Below are 16,715 nucleotides of genomic sequence, written 5' to 3'. Positions count from 1 at the left end.
TTTAAAGTGTAAACATATTACTGCAATTTCAAAGGGTTATTTTTTATCTCAATTTTGAAGGGTCAATTAAAGTAGCTGAAAGTTTCTTTCTTTATTTTCACAAATAATGCAACTATATTATATATACCTGAATGTAAGTAAATCATAAAATATATAGGTGGCATCTTTGGGCCACTCTACCCCCCTCCTGTTTAATAACTTGGAAACGGTCTAGCTCCCAACCCCTAAACCATATGAGGGGCAGATCCAGGATTTTAGGTTAGGAGGGGCGCAAACTTAAATTTTCTCCAAGCAGAGCGAGGCTAAAAAAAATTTGAGGTAAAATTATCGGAATATTCTTTATTAAGCTGAGAACAACCCATGCTTTGCAAATTTAAGGGGGTGCACGCCCGCCCCCCTCCGACTGAATCCGCCCCTGCAAATATTCAAGTAAGGACAATATAATAAATAAAATGAAATATAGGGGGAGTCCCTGGAGTTACCCCACCCCTCCTGTTTGAGAACTTGGAAACGGTCGAGATCCACACCCCTTAACCATATATATTCATGTTTGTGACAATATGAAAAATCAATGAAATATAGGCAAAAATGATATAGGAAGAGTCGCTGGGGGTCACCCAAACCCTCCTGTTTTAGAATTTAAAAATTGTTGAGATCCCCATCCCTAAACCATATATATTCATGTATGGGACAATATAACAAATCAGATGAAAAATAGTGGGAGTCCTTTGGGTCACCCCACCCCCTCCTGTTTGAGAATTTGAAACCCGTAGAGATCCCCACCACTTAACCATATATATTCATGTACGGGACAATATAACAATTCAAATGAAAGATAGGGGAGTCCCTTGGGTCACTGTACACCCTCCTGTTTGAGAACTTGGAAATGGTCAAGATCCTCACCCTTAAACCATATATACTCATGTATGGGACAATATAACAAATCAAATGGAATATAAGGGAAGTCCCTGTGGTCACCCCAACCCTCCTGTTTGAGAACTTCGAAACAGTCGAGATCCCACACCAAAACAATATATATTCATATATGGGCCAATATAACTAATTAAAGGAAATATAGGGGGAGTCCCTGGGGTCACCCTACCCTCCTAAATCCTCTGCCTACCCCTACCTGTTTGAGAACTTGAAAACCGTTGAGATCCCCACCCCTAAATTATATATATTCATATGTATGGGACAAAGTAACAAATCATTTACATTTACTATGGACAAGTCAGTCAGACCTCACCTTTGATCCCTGTTGTAGTGAACATTTGTCTGATTCGTGTCTCATAACTTTTGTACTATAGAAAACAAATTCAGTTTTCTTTCCAGGGAAACCAGTCCATTCATACTATTACATGTTCATACTAAGTCAACTTGAACTTCTAGCATTCAAATAAAACCAAGGTTAACTACCAAGTAGAACAACTGCAATCATTGGGAACTTGTACCACTGCAGACTCACCATAAAAATATACATTGCTATATGCATTGCTTTTGAAACCTTGATAACATATAAATTATTTGCCTTAATAAATAAATCATTAGATAAACATAAATGTATATATATGAATGTTTAATGTTGAGGCAACTTTGCCACAGTTTTCATAATAACGAATGCCTTGGTTTTTGGTTAACTGCCTTCAGCGCTTACAGCGCTTTGATTTATTGCTCAGAAACATAAAAAATGCAATTGTTTTTTTACAGTTATCTGAAGATTATAGTTTTTACAATTTTGCTTTCATTTGATAAACTTGTGTGTTCTTTACCATACATAAAATATATAACCTGTTTTAATGTCAACTGACTGACTATATCATATGACATTTATAATATATGCCAATTATTTGAAATGCCAGTTCTGTGAATAGGATAAAAAAAACTATTTGTCTATTCAAATGATAAATGAAATTGTTGTTTTCCTTAATTTTTAAGTTATTTGTTCTCGATTGTTGTATAAAAGTATAGTACTATATACTGTGTTTTAAATTATTTTTTTAAATATTTATAGGAACTGTATGGACTAGATACTCTTCACAAGTACTCATGGGTTAAGGTAAGATTGTTTTTTTGCTTTATTCATTGTATGGCCCTGCAACGAAGTTATACAGACTTTTTTTCTATATGCCTCCAGATTTTGAGCTGATTTTTGATATGTGAAACTACCAATATGTTTGTGTCTACATGTGTTATTGAAATTGCAGATTTTTCAACTTTTTGAGATGGGGCCATTCGTTTCGCTTTGACACATCTAGTTTTTTAATGAAAGGGCATTTACAAAGTTGATACAGATATTTTGTTTACCCTTGAATTAAAAATAGTAATAAACACATTAAAATAACAATCCTTCAGATTATCAGAAAACATTAGTCTATTAAACTCCAGTAAGAACAGTTCTTAAGACCTTTAAGACATCAGTTAAACCATATTTGATTTATTTCATACATATTTGCCTAATGCCTTCAAATTTCTCTGTGTAAGAAATATTGCATTTCATTTTACCAAAAAAACAATATGTGTGAATCGACCAATTTCTGTCAGATCTATTGATTGTGGCATGTTTATGACATCACAAATAAGTTTCATATACAAAAGTCAAGTTACTTGAGTTTGTCAGCCAATTCATGTATCACTTGAAAATAAAAAAAAAATATAAAATATTGAATACATGTATAGAAATGGCATAAAGTTAAATGCATGTACAATATGTATGTCATATATCATTTGATAATGTTTGATAAAAAATATTCTTACATATTTATCATCAGTTGTTTATATTTATGTTACAGTTGATGACCACCATGTTTGATTCAATGACCAGTACATTTGCATGGTCCAGTGACCTTCAGCTCTTTCTCAATGTCATCAATGGCTGCATCATTCTCCATTGTGAAGATTCAGCAATGTTGCGCTTCTGCTTGATGTCGCTTATCAACACTTGTATACACTTCAAGTATATCTTCTCAATGAATGGGTAAATTAGAATTCCTTTATTGTATTTATTCCCTCCTTCACACATGTCCAATTTTTTAATGTTACTTTTTTACTTATTTCTTTAAAGGTTGTTGGTGATGACTTGCAAGTAGTAATTTGGATTAACTTTATCATATTAAACCAGGTAGATTTTAATCATGTAAATTTGAAATTTTAGTGAAATACAAATTTTGTGAAAAAAAGCTGCAACCACAAGTATATCAGATAAATCAATCTTTTATATATAGAATAGAAGTGAAACAGGGAATGTGTCAAAGAGACCATCACCTGAACAAAGACCAGAAAAACAACACAAGGCCAGCATAGGTCTTCAACACAGCAACAATATCCACACCCAGAGCTTTTCCCTACAGAAGTTTCCCTGGAAACTTTGTTATAAATAATGCCATAATATATGTTCCTGAAGCAAATGTTCTACACCTTTATTCTGTTATGAACAAATACTGTATCATGTTCCTGCATTTGTTTCGAGAGGAAGTTATATTACAGAATATTTCTTCTTTTTAGAAGTTCTTTTTCATAATAGAAGGTATTTTTTAAGATACTTTCTTGTAGATTTATGTACATCATGCCAAGCCTATTGAAGACATACAGTAATAACCAGCCTAACCCAGTGTTGTGTTCAGCTATACAATTTGTATGCAAGACCTTTTACATCCTACACAGAAAACCATTTATTTTACAGGTAAGCATTATTATATGTTTTAAGTTCACTTTTTTATCAAAAAATCTTGATTTATACTCAAATTGTATCCATAATCAGTCAGTTCACCCTGAAAAAAAAACATGTGGGAAGTTATGAAAATTAGCATTTATCACTTATTGAAAGTGTCACTATAAAATAAAATTTATAGCTGTTCATCGATTAGCTCATTCAAAATATACTGTTTCTAGGTACTGTTGTTATGGCCCATCTCTAATTTCTATTGCCACTAATAATATTATTGATCCAGTTTTATTTGAGATTGAAATCTTTTAATGTAATTTTTTTCTATTCTAACTTTTGGGAAGCATCTTCGAAATCTATATATGTATAGGTTATGCAAGTGTTTTTGGTTAAGTTTTTAAAAAGTATATTTCCTTTCTTCTTTTTCCCCAGATGTTTGGTAGTATTGTGCCATTGTTAGATGAGTCCTCATCAGAGACTGGTATTGTGGACTGTAGAAAGGTTAGCATGTTATTTTTACGAGGTTGATCACCAGAGTAGTACCTCTATCTCATGGTATCTGTTTCTAATTATAGAATATCAAGTCAAACATTTGTTTTGATGTATTGTTATACCTAATTAATAGCTGAAAAAATATGTTAATTGAATCTTCATGAGGAATTGTTTGACCATGAAAACAAATAATTAAATAAACAATCACTATTGTTTTCAGCAGCTTGAATTTTATATCCCTTTGTGTATTAAGTTTCAATTATTTAGAGGATCAATAGTACAGAAAGTAAAAACATAACTATTTTCATAATTATGTCTATTTAGTTACTGAGACTTGCCTGTTTTGTTTCACTTTTCTACAACAATCATTTAAAAACTCTTACCAAATTACAATTACCAACCCCAAAGAAAACTGATCTTATGGTAAGAAAGTTTACCAAACAGTTATTGGAGTGACTGGCTTGTAATTTAAAAAGTTATTAGTCCAAATGAAAAAGAAGGATACAAGTACTTAGTATTGGAATGTACACTCTGTCTATGAATAGACTATTTCAAAGACAAAGTTTTTCTCAGCACCTCTATACCATATGTTGTTAAAACAACTACTGTAAATTCAGAAATTTTTGCATGCATTTATTATTGCAATTTTGTGAAATTAGACTAAAATGTGATTTTATTTTTTGCCATATTGAAAAAATCTTGTTTAATTCATGTAAAAATTTCAAATGCAAGTTTAAATTATTGTGATTATAACCTGCATTTTTTTCATTGATTATAAAACATTGCAATAATTTCTGAATATATTGTACCAATATGCATAATTACAGATTCAACCAGACTGTTTGTTTGAGCTACTCATGTCACTAGGGAAAGACTGCCCTGATAACTTATGTGTTCTAGATTTAGTTCAAAGTGAAAAACCTTTGAAAGCTTTGGTAAGTTTATATTTGATGCTGTTGATTTTTCCCCTTGTTTTCTTGATGGTACAGTTAGCTTCTCTGCCAAGCATGCAGAATTTTTTATGAGAAGTTATAAAAACTGGAATTTAAGGGAAAGGGCTTATCAAGCATCTCCTGATTTAGCAGTGTTGAAAAATTTATTAATTAGAAATTTATATTGTAAAGCATAATTTGTTTCCCAGACAGATCACTGAATTTGACCAATTATAATGAAATTTACTTGTCATGATTATCCTAAAAGTTGACACTAGTAGAGTAGGAACTATTTATCCATCCAGAACACTGGGTCAATGTCTTTGCTTGTGGACATTTTGTCCCTGAGGACATCATCTGTCCAGTAGCAATATTGCATGATTTTTATGCAGTTAAGCTGCATTATGCGAGCACCCTAGATTTGTGTTCTACCCAATAAATCCTGAAATACTTGCCATTGTTATTATCTAGCTTGTTACTATGTTATATATAACTAATTGAACACTTTTTTAATACTTTTTATTCTGGATTACAAAAAAAATGACCAGAAAAACCTTAAATGATCGTCGATTTATCCAAAAGTTTTAAAGTTACACATAGGAAGTAGTGCTTATTAAAAATCCTTGTGTAGTTCATTATGACTTGTGCTTTTAGCTAAGATGTCAAAGAACAATTGTATGAAATATTTAATCGCCGAAAATCTCTGAAGACAAGCAGTTTAGATTTCCCAAATGACAAAAGTCGTAGGAATATTGTTTGTCATCAATACGTAGTACAACTACGTCAGTAGTCTATTATATAATTCAACTGTTCATGCTGTTGGCGGCAATTTCAAATTAGAAAAAGAAATTTTCGTAGCTTTTCAATTTGGAGGCAGGTGTACAAATTAGCGGTGGTCCGAGACCTTCCACTTTTGCAAGCGGAATTTCGACTAGGATAGTTGGTTTCTAGCTACGCCCGACGTAGTCGCCTTACATTTGAAAGAAAATAAGAAATTACTTTGCAAACCTTTTCACCATGTTCACCCGATGTTCACCAAAGTCTCCAATTAAACGAACTAAAAACTTATTTTTATCATTATTATTCATGACGGCGATGTTCATTTTGTTCAACCGCTAGCTTTATACAGAAATCGCCGACAAATATTGTATAAATTCGAGTAAAATCGTATCTGATTGACAAAAACAACATTGTAAACACATAACAATGGCGGCCGTGAAGACAAAATTTTACAAAATCGGATCCGATTCCGGAAGCGGATAAGGGTAATTCCGGGTTTGACGATCATTTACAAAATAAATCCAAGCAGGTGAAAAAATACATCTATGCATGGTAAATGAATATAATTATTGTAAACCAAAAGATATATGTAAAAGAAAGAAGAAGCAGAAAAAATATTTTATTCAGACAGAAACTAAAAATTACTTTTTGATAAATTTTAATTTAAAAATCCAGTACAACGTGACAGCTGGGAACAGTATATATAACAATATACATGTTCATGTTCATGGTCACAGTCTAAATTTTCTTTATAAATGATAAATGATGATAATGCATGTGAGATGCTTTTAAAGTGTAAACATATTGCTGCAATTTCGAGGAGTTATTTGTTTTTTTCTCAATTTTGAAGGGTCAAGTACCTGAAAGTTTCATTCTTTATTTTCACAAATAATGCAACTATATTATATATACCTTAATGTAAGTAAATCATATGATATATAGGTGGCATTCTTTGGGCCACTCTTCCCCCTCCTGTTTGATAACTTGGAAACGGTCGAGCTCCCCACCCCTAAACCATATGAGGGGCAGATCCAGGATTTTAGGTTAGGAGGGGCGCAAACTTAAATTTTCGCCGAGCAGAGCAAGGCTATAAAAAAAATTGAGGTAAAATTATCGGAATTTTCTTTATTAAGCTGAGAACAACCCATGCTTTGCAAATTTAAGGGGGATGCAAGCCCGCAACCCTCCCCCGTCGGAATCTGCCCCTGCATATATTCAAGTATAGGACAATATAATAAATAAAAAATGAAATATAGGGGTGTCCCTGGAGTTTCCCCACCCCTTCCTGTTTGAGAACTTGGAAACAGTCGAGATCCACACCCCTTAACCATATATATTCATGTTTGTGACAATATGAAAAATCAAATGAAATATAGGAAGAGTCGCTAGGGGTCACCCCACCCCTCCTGTTTTAGAATTTAAAAATGGTTGAGATCCCCATCCCTAAACCATATATATTCATGTATGGGACAATATAACAAATCAGATGAAAGATAGGGGAGTCCCTGAGGTCATTGTTCACCCTCCTGTTTGAGAACTTGGAAATGGTCAAGATCCTTACCCCTAAACCATATATACTCGTGTATGGGACAATATAACAAATCAAATGAAATATAAGGGAAGTCCCTGTGGTCATCCCAACCCTCCTGTTTGAGAACTTGGAAACGGTCGAGATCCCCACACCAAAACAATATATATTCATGTATGGATCAATATAACTAATTAAATGAAATATAGGGGAGTCCCTTGGGTCACCCTACCCTTCCTGTTTGAGAACTTGGAAACCAATGAGACCCCCACCCCTAAACCATATATATACATGTATGGGACAATATAACAAATAAAATGAAATGTAGGGGAAGTCCCTAGGGTCACCCTACCCCCAGTGGCGGATCCAGATTTTTTCATAAGTGGGGCCCACTGACTGACCTAAGAGGGGCCCGCTCCAGTGATTCCCTATATAAGCAACCAAATTTTTTCCCAAAAAGTGGGGGGGGGGCCCTGCCCCCTTAATCCTCTGCCTACCCCTACCTGTTTGAGAACTTGAAAACCGTTGAGATCCCCACCCCTAAATTATATATATTATGTATGGGACAAAATAACAAATCATTTACATTTACTATGGGCAAGTCAGTCAGACCTCATCTTTGATCCCTGTTGTAGTGAACATTTGTCTGATTCGTGTCTCATAACTTTTGTACTATAGAACACAAACTCAGTTTCTTTCCAGGGAAACCAGTCCATTCATACTATTACATGTTCATACTACGCCAAATTGAACTTCTAGCAGTCAAATAAAACCAAGGTTAACTACCAAGTAGAACAACTGCAATCATTGGGAACTTGTACCACTGCAGACTCACCATAAAAAATATACATTGATATATGCATTGCTTTTGAAACCTTGATAACATATAAATTATTTGCCTTAATAAATAAATCATTAGATAAACATGAATGTACTATATATGAATGTTTAATGTTGAGGCAACATTGCCACAGTTTTCATAATTACGGTTGCCTTGGGTTTTTGGTTAACTGCCTTCAGCGCTTACAGCGCTTTGATTTTTTTATCTGTGAGTTTGAATGTCTTCTGTATCTTTTGCCCCTCTTTAAGGTTACCCCTCGTTTTCAAGTTAGGTATCATATTGCTCAATCTTTTGTTGGATGGATGTAATGAACTTTTATGTATTATGTATATATCGTGTATTTCAGGATTTCTGTTATGAGAATGACCCCGATAGGCTTGCTATGATAGATGTAATAAATATGTGTGTTACAGTGATAGCATATGCTCCAGACTCCTTTAGGAGTGTTCAGATGCTGGTTTGTATTTATTTTCTTTGTCTGGTTTTTTGGATACAAAATATATGATGTCCTTTAATTTTGTCTTAACAAATATCTTCCCAGTATTGTCTTTATACAATGATATAGTCAAAAGATAAAACATATGTAATGATATCTTTCCATCAAATTCTCAAATCTGTATGTTTATCAATTTCTTAGAAGTATTTCAGTGTAAAAATAGTAAATATTGAAAAAAAAGTGTTGATTTAAAAATGAGCAAAATATCTGGAAAGACCTTTTTTTTCTTCTTGGGTTCAAGTTCATGAAAATATATTCATTGTGAAACACATTTTTTTTTACAGAAAATACTAGAAGTATTAATACCAAGATATCTAAGTCATTTAAAGAAGGACACGAATCAGAGAGACAACCCACCAGCTGCCAGATCAGAAATCACTGTTATTTCTAACATAGCTATATCTATTAAGGCTTTACTATGCTGTAGTGAATTCTTCACCAGGTAGGTCAGAGGTTATGACCTTAAGTGAGCACTTAAAATATCTTTATTTTTGTTTGCTGGAAGAACATACCTACCAACTTTTCAAAATTTCCATAAGGGAATTTTAGCATGAAAGGACTAATACTCCTCTTATATAACCATAAGTGTTTTTAATCTACAAAAACATTGTTTGAATGAGTATATATGTGGAACTGATTAAATACCCTTTTGACTCATTTAAATGACTGTTTTGAGGTGTACAGTTAATGTATTAATAAACAATTCCAAATTTCAAGTCAACACCTCTCAGTGGTATATCCCCTGTAAATCAGGATAGTTGGCACGGTGGAAGTTTGTCTGTTTTTGAAATATGGATTTTGAAGAAAAAAATCATTGATTAAAATGAATGAGAATGAAAAACTTCCTGCATTGTCTGTCCTGCAATGCTAAAGAGATTTAATAAATTATGCCTGGAAAATTTGATTGCAAGTGCAATATTAAAAATAGCATTAATCTACCAATTTTTTCTGCACTAAGTGCAAATGTTTATGTCACCTGCAATTACAATATTTGCTCTTTCATATCAAAGAAAAAATCATCAAAGCTTGTTACTAGTTTAACTTTTGTTTCGCTGTATCAATATATCAGGGTAGAAAAACTGAGCTACATTGTATAATTTCTTTCATCCAAGTCTATCTTTGAATCTCACATTTGGAACAATATCCCTAATGCGCCTCCGATTGAGGAACACAAAAGTTGTTTGTAAACAAAAAAATATCTGTTTAGTGATATTGGACATGTTTCAATTTTTAACAAGTGACTGAGCTTAACCATTTGTGTTGATCTGGAAAGTATAGAACCTTAGAATAAATGTGTAAAAACTATGTAGTTATTATATGTATTCAAAGTATTAAATTTTCAAAGAAATTATTGTGTGAAAAAAGGGACTTTTTACCATGAAGAGCTGCATCAAAAAAAGATTTTCGGGGTATGCTAATTTACGGAAAAATGAATCACACTTTGTACCCCGAAAATTTAACCATATATGTAAAAATGTCTCAGCTTCGAAACAAGCCATCATACATATACAAGTTTGGGCTGAGCAACAGAAGAAAATGTTACCATTACCGCCTATCATAGGCTATGGAGAAACAAGTATGCATATTGCCCCATTTATGCTGTTTAGTGTGTGTGACTTTTATATGAGTTTTATGAAATCTGTATCTTTTTATTAAAAAAACTTACTGTTGATTTCAGAAACATGAGTCTTCCACAAAGACAGTTTGACTTGGAAAAGTCTTCAGCTAAGGTTCAAAGCAATCATTCCCCACTAGGTGGCACTAGTTATTATGATGACAGAGAGGATTCACATGCAAGGTAGGATTTGGATAGGTTTAATTAGTATAGGAGTAAATGATTGGTAACATTTTTGTGAGAACTTTCAATTAAATTTGTATGATTATATTTAATGATAACAACATTTATTTATGAATACATAATCCTTTTTCTCGATTGATTCAAAATTTAGATTTGTTATTTTCATACTGCAGTAGCAATCTTATGCAGTTTTAAGAAATAGTGCTTAATTAAGTCATTGATCCAAGCATTCGTTAATAAGTTAGATCCCAATGTACTGTGAATTCATTTTTGTTTGTGGTATACCAATTTTCATGAGTTTCGTGGGTCACAGCGAACCACAAATTGAAGAATTCAACGAAGAATAATCCGGAGAAATGTGTATGGAGTTGGATTTTTATTTCCGGTTATGTTATGCAGTTCTAGTATAGTGTTGACTAGCGATAAAAATTGTAATATAACAGGTGTTTTTTATTGAAAGAAGATACAAGTATTTTGATTAAATCTATAATAAATATATCGAATATGAGTGATAATTTACTTTTTAAAATTGATTAAAACTGTTCATGGAAAATAACTGCAAGTTGTTAATTACCGTGTCATAGTTTGGTTTACAAGTGATTAAAAATCAATAGGATAATATGGGGATATTGCCCATAGGTAATATTGTTTATGACAGGAACATTTATTTTCACACCTTTTACTTATATCCCTGTTTATTATATCGTGATTAGGGAAATGAGCTTTCAATCATAAAGTTTTGAATGCCTTATAGAATTCAGACAAGAATTTATAAATTGTAAAACAAACAAATAATTAGTTGTCTCTGTTCATTATTGTAATCAAAGTTATAAATGAACACTTTAACCCAGAATGACCAAGTGAGGATTTTGACAATTCAAATTTTTTCAATGAATTCCTTGTTTTTTGTTTTGTTTTATTATTGATCAAACCAAGGAGTTTATATGATCTCCTAAATCAAAAAGAAATCCACGAATTACATATCCAATTTTTAGCTCACCTAGCTTGAAGGGCCAAGTGAGCTGTTTTCATCACTTTGTGTTCTTCGTCCGTGGGCTTCGTCTGTTAACTTTTACAAAAATCTCCTCTGAAACTACTTGGTCAAATTTAACCAAACTTGGCCACAATCATCTTTGGGGTATCTAGTTTAAAAAATGTGTCCGGTGACCCGGCCAACCAACCAAGATTGCCGCCATGGCTAAAAAATCAAACATAGGGGTAAAATGTAGATTTTGGCTTATATTTCTGAAATCAAAGCATTTAGAGCAAATCTGACACGGGGTATAATTGTTTATCAGGTCAAGATCTATCTGCCCTAAAATTTTTCAGATGAATCGGACATTCTGTTGTTGGGTTGCTGCCCCTGAATTGGTAATTTTAAGGACATTTTGCTGTTTTTGGTTATTATCTTGAATATTATTAGCTCACCTGGCCCGAATGTACAGCAAAGTAAGCCCTAAAAATAAGTCAACATGACCAAAATGGTCAATTGACCCCCTAAGGAGTTATTGTCCTTTAAAGTCAATTGTTCTCTATCCACAAAAAATTGATACCCAAGAAAATAAATAAATCCACAGTATATATGTAGGACTCTAAAGTGCGATGGGGACGCTAAAGTACGATGGTCACGCTAAAGTGCGATGGTATACGCTAAAGTGCGATGCTTCCATACGCTAAAGTGCGATGGTCCGCGAAAGTAAAGACGTAAGAAATGTAGTTGGATTATGACGTTAACAGTTGTTTATACAAACTAAAAATTAACACACCGGAAAATAAACTACAGACATTTGATTAAAAACTTTTAAACCAAATGTCAATGACTTAATTAATTTAAACCAAACCGTGCTTTGTCGGCTAAAGCAAAGGTGTTTTATTTTGGTGGCTTGAAGAAGAACTTATATCCTGCTGTCGACCGTTTTACTATAGTCCTGTCGATACAAGTAGTATTTGCATAGATATCCTGTATACTGCTTTTATTGGATGCGAATGGATGCATTTAATCATTGTTTTTGTTGCAGTTTATTGTGCGGTCTCCGTTAAAATGTAGTCGCTCTTATTGAAAAGCAAAGTCGGCAAAATAAAGGGACATGTTTTCATGCGTAAATTAAAACTGTCGGCTAAAACGTTAGCATGCACATTGCAGGATAATATAACATGGATGTGTAGTCGCTACAAAAAAGGCTTAAATTAAGCTCGGCAAACATCGCCTTTCTCTGTCATTTAAATTAAACAAATAAATGTTACATGTTCCGATAATAATTACATTTTGTATCTTCAACTATAAGGACGATCGTAAGGGGAGGTGTTCCAATAAGTGATAGACTACGTGTGAACGGCAAGCTACACCAATTATCACAATATTTGTAAATACGCCCAAATTGTAAAAAAATCATTGACTAGTACAAGAAATATAGTATTCTGTGCCACCTAAATTACATTTTTAGCAATTATTACGTGGTCGGTCTTTTAGAATAATTCACTTCAAACTATTGTTAAATTATAATGCCTTTCACATATGGTATACCTTATATAATACTAGATTATACAAAAGGACTATTTTTACATTGAGTGTTCTTTAACGTTTTTTATAAAGCCCTAGAACCTTACCCTATTAGTTTAAACATATTTTATTGTTCCAAAAAGAGACAAATGGATTACCCTATTGGTCCTTCGCACTTTAGCGTGATATACCATCGTACTTTAGAGAAACAAACAACCATTGCACTTTAGCGTGAGACACCATCGTACTTTAGCGTAGACCATCGCACTTTAGCGTTACCATCGCACTTTAGAGTACCATCGCACTTTAGAGTCCTACATATATACATTGATTTTGATCTTTGGGCTGTCTTTACTTTTTGCCTTGATTGTTTCTAATGAATGGATATGTTAATTTAAACAGCTTTTTTTATTAATTGAAAATAGTTAAGTGGGCCTAATCCTGCATAATTGTTTGTGACTGATTTTGAAAAGAGTTATAATTATAACTGTATCTTGACAAAAATTATATCTTTTTCATGAATATATTACACTATTTATAGTCGTCACATGGAGGAAGGAAGGAAGAAAACTTACGTCCATGACTTAGATGATACAGATATGAAGAATGATTTCCGTAAACCAAGGGACCTCCTCCTGAATGTCATAGCAGACTTCTACTCCACCTGTCAAGTGAGACTGAAAGAATTACGTAGAATTCTGGCAGACCCCTCATACAGACCTCCTGATCTTCTGGACTCCAAATCTCATAATGTAAGTATATGGCTGATCAAGGAAAGGGCGTAGAGAGGGTATGTCCCCATTTTATGCATCACAAACTGAAAAGAAACTCATTTTTCTCACGATTTATTTAAATTTTTAGCATAGAATAGATTAAAAGAGATTTGGTATGAGTGCCAATGAGACATCTCTTCATCCAAGTCACAATTTGTAAAAGTAAACCATTATAGGTCAAAGTATGGTTTTCAAAAGGTAGCTAAAAGCTTTACCTTTTTGGAATTATGTCCCCTTACAAAAATCCTTGATCAGTCCAGGTATTTTACTGTCATTACTGCATGTCCAACTCACCAAATTGCAAACTAATTCTAGACCTCCAAACTTTATGATAGCTGAATCACATGCAATGTATTTTGATAGGTTACTCTCTATAAATTTGTAAGCTGATGTCTATTTTTGTCATCAGGAAAAACTATGCATATTATGGGTTATTTCAGGTTTTGACCCTCTGACATTGTTTATGTTTATAGTACTATAAAAAAAAAGGGTTGTTTTAATGATTTCAGAGACTTGCAGAAATTGCCAACACTTTGTTAAAGTTAGCTCCATATGATGCCGCAACTTTGGGTTGTACTGGTCTTCAGAGGTATTTATAATATAATTGGTACCAGTTTTTAAAAGTAAATACTGACCTTTTTTTCAAATTTTATGCAGTTAGTGAGATATATTCTAGTTTTTTTAACACCTAACAAAATCATAATTGATCACCTAAAAAAATACCTTTTTTTAGAAAATTTGCTAGAATACCAATTAGTTTCTGTGCAAATCTGTAGCTATACATTGACGTCATTCTTCACTCTTTCAGAATATTGCTGTTAGCCTACACAAACACGCACATATAAAATCAATATCAATCTCAAGAGAATTTATGTGTGTCACATTCTATAAACTCATAATAAATACCAGGCTTAAAATTTTGTAAACCAGATGTGTGTTTCTTCTACAAAAGAAAAATCAGTGACAGTTAAATCAAAATTTATGAAATATATATCAAGTATAAAGTTGAAGAGCATTTTGGACCCAAAATTCTGAAATTCAACAGTAGTGCACATTCAAGCATTCATAATCTCTTGTTTTGGTTTTGCTGTGTTGGTGGGTTACTGTCTCATTGATTGTACAGTCCTCCCTATTTCTTTCTTTTTATTGACAAATGTCTTTGAAATCTATATGTTTAATGTATGTTTCAGGTATATGGTAGAAATTCTTCCTATAACTGACTGGAAGCAAGAAGCTGTTCGACCTGGTTTAAATTTGATCTTGAGGAGGCTTGACAGATTGTTTAACAAGATATCAAAGAAGTCTTCTTTGAGGGTAACTAGTACTATAATGAGGGTTTAGTTTTATCAGTGTTGTATTCAAATGAATTGAATTGGATTGGGCAACAGGCAAAGCCTATATAGGTAATCCTTCTCCATAAATATGGTCTGAATTGTGTTAACAGAATTGCAATAAAGAATAGTGGACAAAATAGACCAAATATAAAAAATACAGAATAAAAGGAAATAGATATAAGAAGATGTGGTATGAGTGAAAATGAGACAACTCTCCATCCAAGTCATAATTTATAAAAGTAAACCATGTGAAGTCAAAGTACCATCTTCAACACAGAGCATTGGTTCTCACCGAACAGCAAGCTATAAAGGGATCCAAAAATGACAAGTGCAAAACAATTTAAAAGGGAAAACCAACAGTCTAATCAATATAAAAAAAAAACAGGAAACGAGAAACACTTATGAACCACATCAACAAACCACAACTACTGAAAATCAGATTACTGATAAGGACTGATGCAAAGAATTGCAGCGGGTTTAAAAGTTTTAATGGTACTAATCCTTCACCCTTTTCAGAAACTATAGTGTAACATCACAACATAGAAAGACACACAATAAAATATCAATTGACATGGCTGTACTCAATCAAAAGACATAACACAAGTGAACATACACTGAACGAATAAACAGACATGATTGTTAATTTAATATTTTTCCTTACAGAGACAAGCTGATTGGGATGCAGCTGCCAATTTATTGAAGGGTCAGTGGTCAAATTAAATATAATATTATACAGAACATTAAACATTTATTAATATAGTATCTGAATTTATGTCATAATATTGTATTTTATTAAGAAATTTGAGAAAAAGATTGATGCAAATATTTAGGTCTTGTAGCTACTTATATTAGTTGTATATCTTTTAAGTTTTCTTATACTGTAGTATAATATCTTGTGAAAAATACAAATTTTGAGGGTAGTTTTGAAGTTTTGCTTTATTGCTCTCATGTATAGCTATAGGCTTATTGCATTTCTAGAGATATTTTTATGTAAAAGGGCAGTTATTGCAAACCTTTATCCTCTTGGAAAATGGCCTTAATTTTTCAAACCCTTGCAATATTTTATTCCCGTATGATCATCTGGTTTGTTATAATTTATATAGCTTCAAATATTCCTGGCTTAAATTGATTTCTGAAACATAATTGTCAAAATTATTTTTAAAGTAAATTAATAAAAGTGCAAACAGACATGAGGCAAATACATGTAGTAAACATTTTGTCAGAATCTCAGAATCTTTCAACAAATAAATTTTACAAAACATAAAAATAAAGCACTATTTTTGTATGAAATTGTGTTTTTTAATTCAATTGTGGCCCTTAATAATCTTATCTATATATATATAAATCTTATCTATATATATATATATAATTTAAATTGTTATCTTTAATGATATTTTATATAATTTCCTGTTTTTATGTTGTGCACATTTAAATTATTCATTTTAGGCGTATTTCTTACACTGAGGAAATTTCAGTATATTGCACACCTCCCACACCTGAAGGTATAATGCATTGTGGGCATGCTGCATGGTCAAAATATCCTTCCCTGTGTGTCTGAAATTAGGCAGGTTTGCTGCATG

The 16,715-nt window shown here is 32.6% G+C and overlaps 2 protein-coding genes across 2 annotated transcripts in view; one reads left to right on the top strand and one right to left on the bottom strand.

Annotated features, from left to right (window-relative positions):
- Positions 1-16,715, bottom strand: part of LOC143062798 (uncharacterized) — a 528,850-nt gene that overhangs the window by 309,079 nt on the left and 203,056 nt on the right. The window lies entirely within an intron of this gene.
- LOC143062788 (protein unc-80 homolog) overlaps positions 1-16,715 on the top strand; it is a 126,082-nt gene that overhangs the window by 59,596 nt on the left and 49,771 nt on the right. The window contains exons 34-46 of the mRNA XM_076234572.1: positions 2,012-2,056; positions 2,790-2,974; positions 3,550-3,679; positions 4,094-4,162; positions 4,981-5,088; positions 8,581-8,691; positions 9,015-9,172; positions 10,409-10,528; positions 13,570-13,780; positions 14,311-14,390; positions 14,992-15,115; positions 15,799-15,838; positions 16,582-16,637. Coding sequence (XP_076090687.1) covers positions 2,012-2,056; positions 2,790-2,974; positions 3,550-3,679; positions 4,094-4,162; positions 4,981-5,088; positions 8,581-8,691; positions 9,015-9,172; positions 10,409-10,528; positions 13,570-13,780; positions 14,311-14,390; positions 14,992-15,115; positions 15,799-15,838; positions 16,582-16,637 — 1,437 coding nt within the window. The remainder of the gene's footprint in view (positions 1-2,011; positions 2,057-2,789; positions 2,975-3,549; positions 3,680-4,093; positions 4,163-4,980; positions 5,089-8,580; positions 8,692-9,014; positions 9,173-10,408; positions 10,529-13,569; positions 13,781-14,310; positions 14,391-14,991; positions 15,116-15,798; positions 15,839-16,581; positions 16,638-16,715) is intronic.

The sequence above is a fragment of the Mytilus galloprovincialis genome, chromosome 2, assembly GCF_965363235.1.
Source record: "Mytilus galloprovincialis chromosome 2, xbMytGall1.hap1.1, whole genome shotgun sequence".
NCBI lineage: Eukaryota > Metazoa > Mollusca > Bivalvia > Mytilida > Mytilidae > Mytilus > Mytilus galloprovincialis.
The sequence above is the reverse complement of the archived record's forward strand: the minus strand, read 5'-3'. Positions and strand labels throughout refer to the sequence as shown.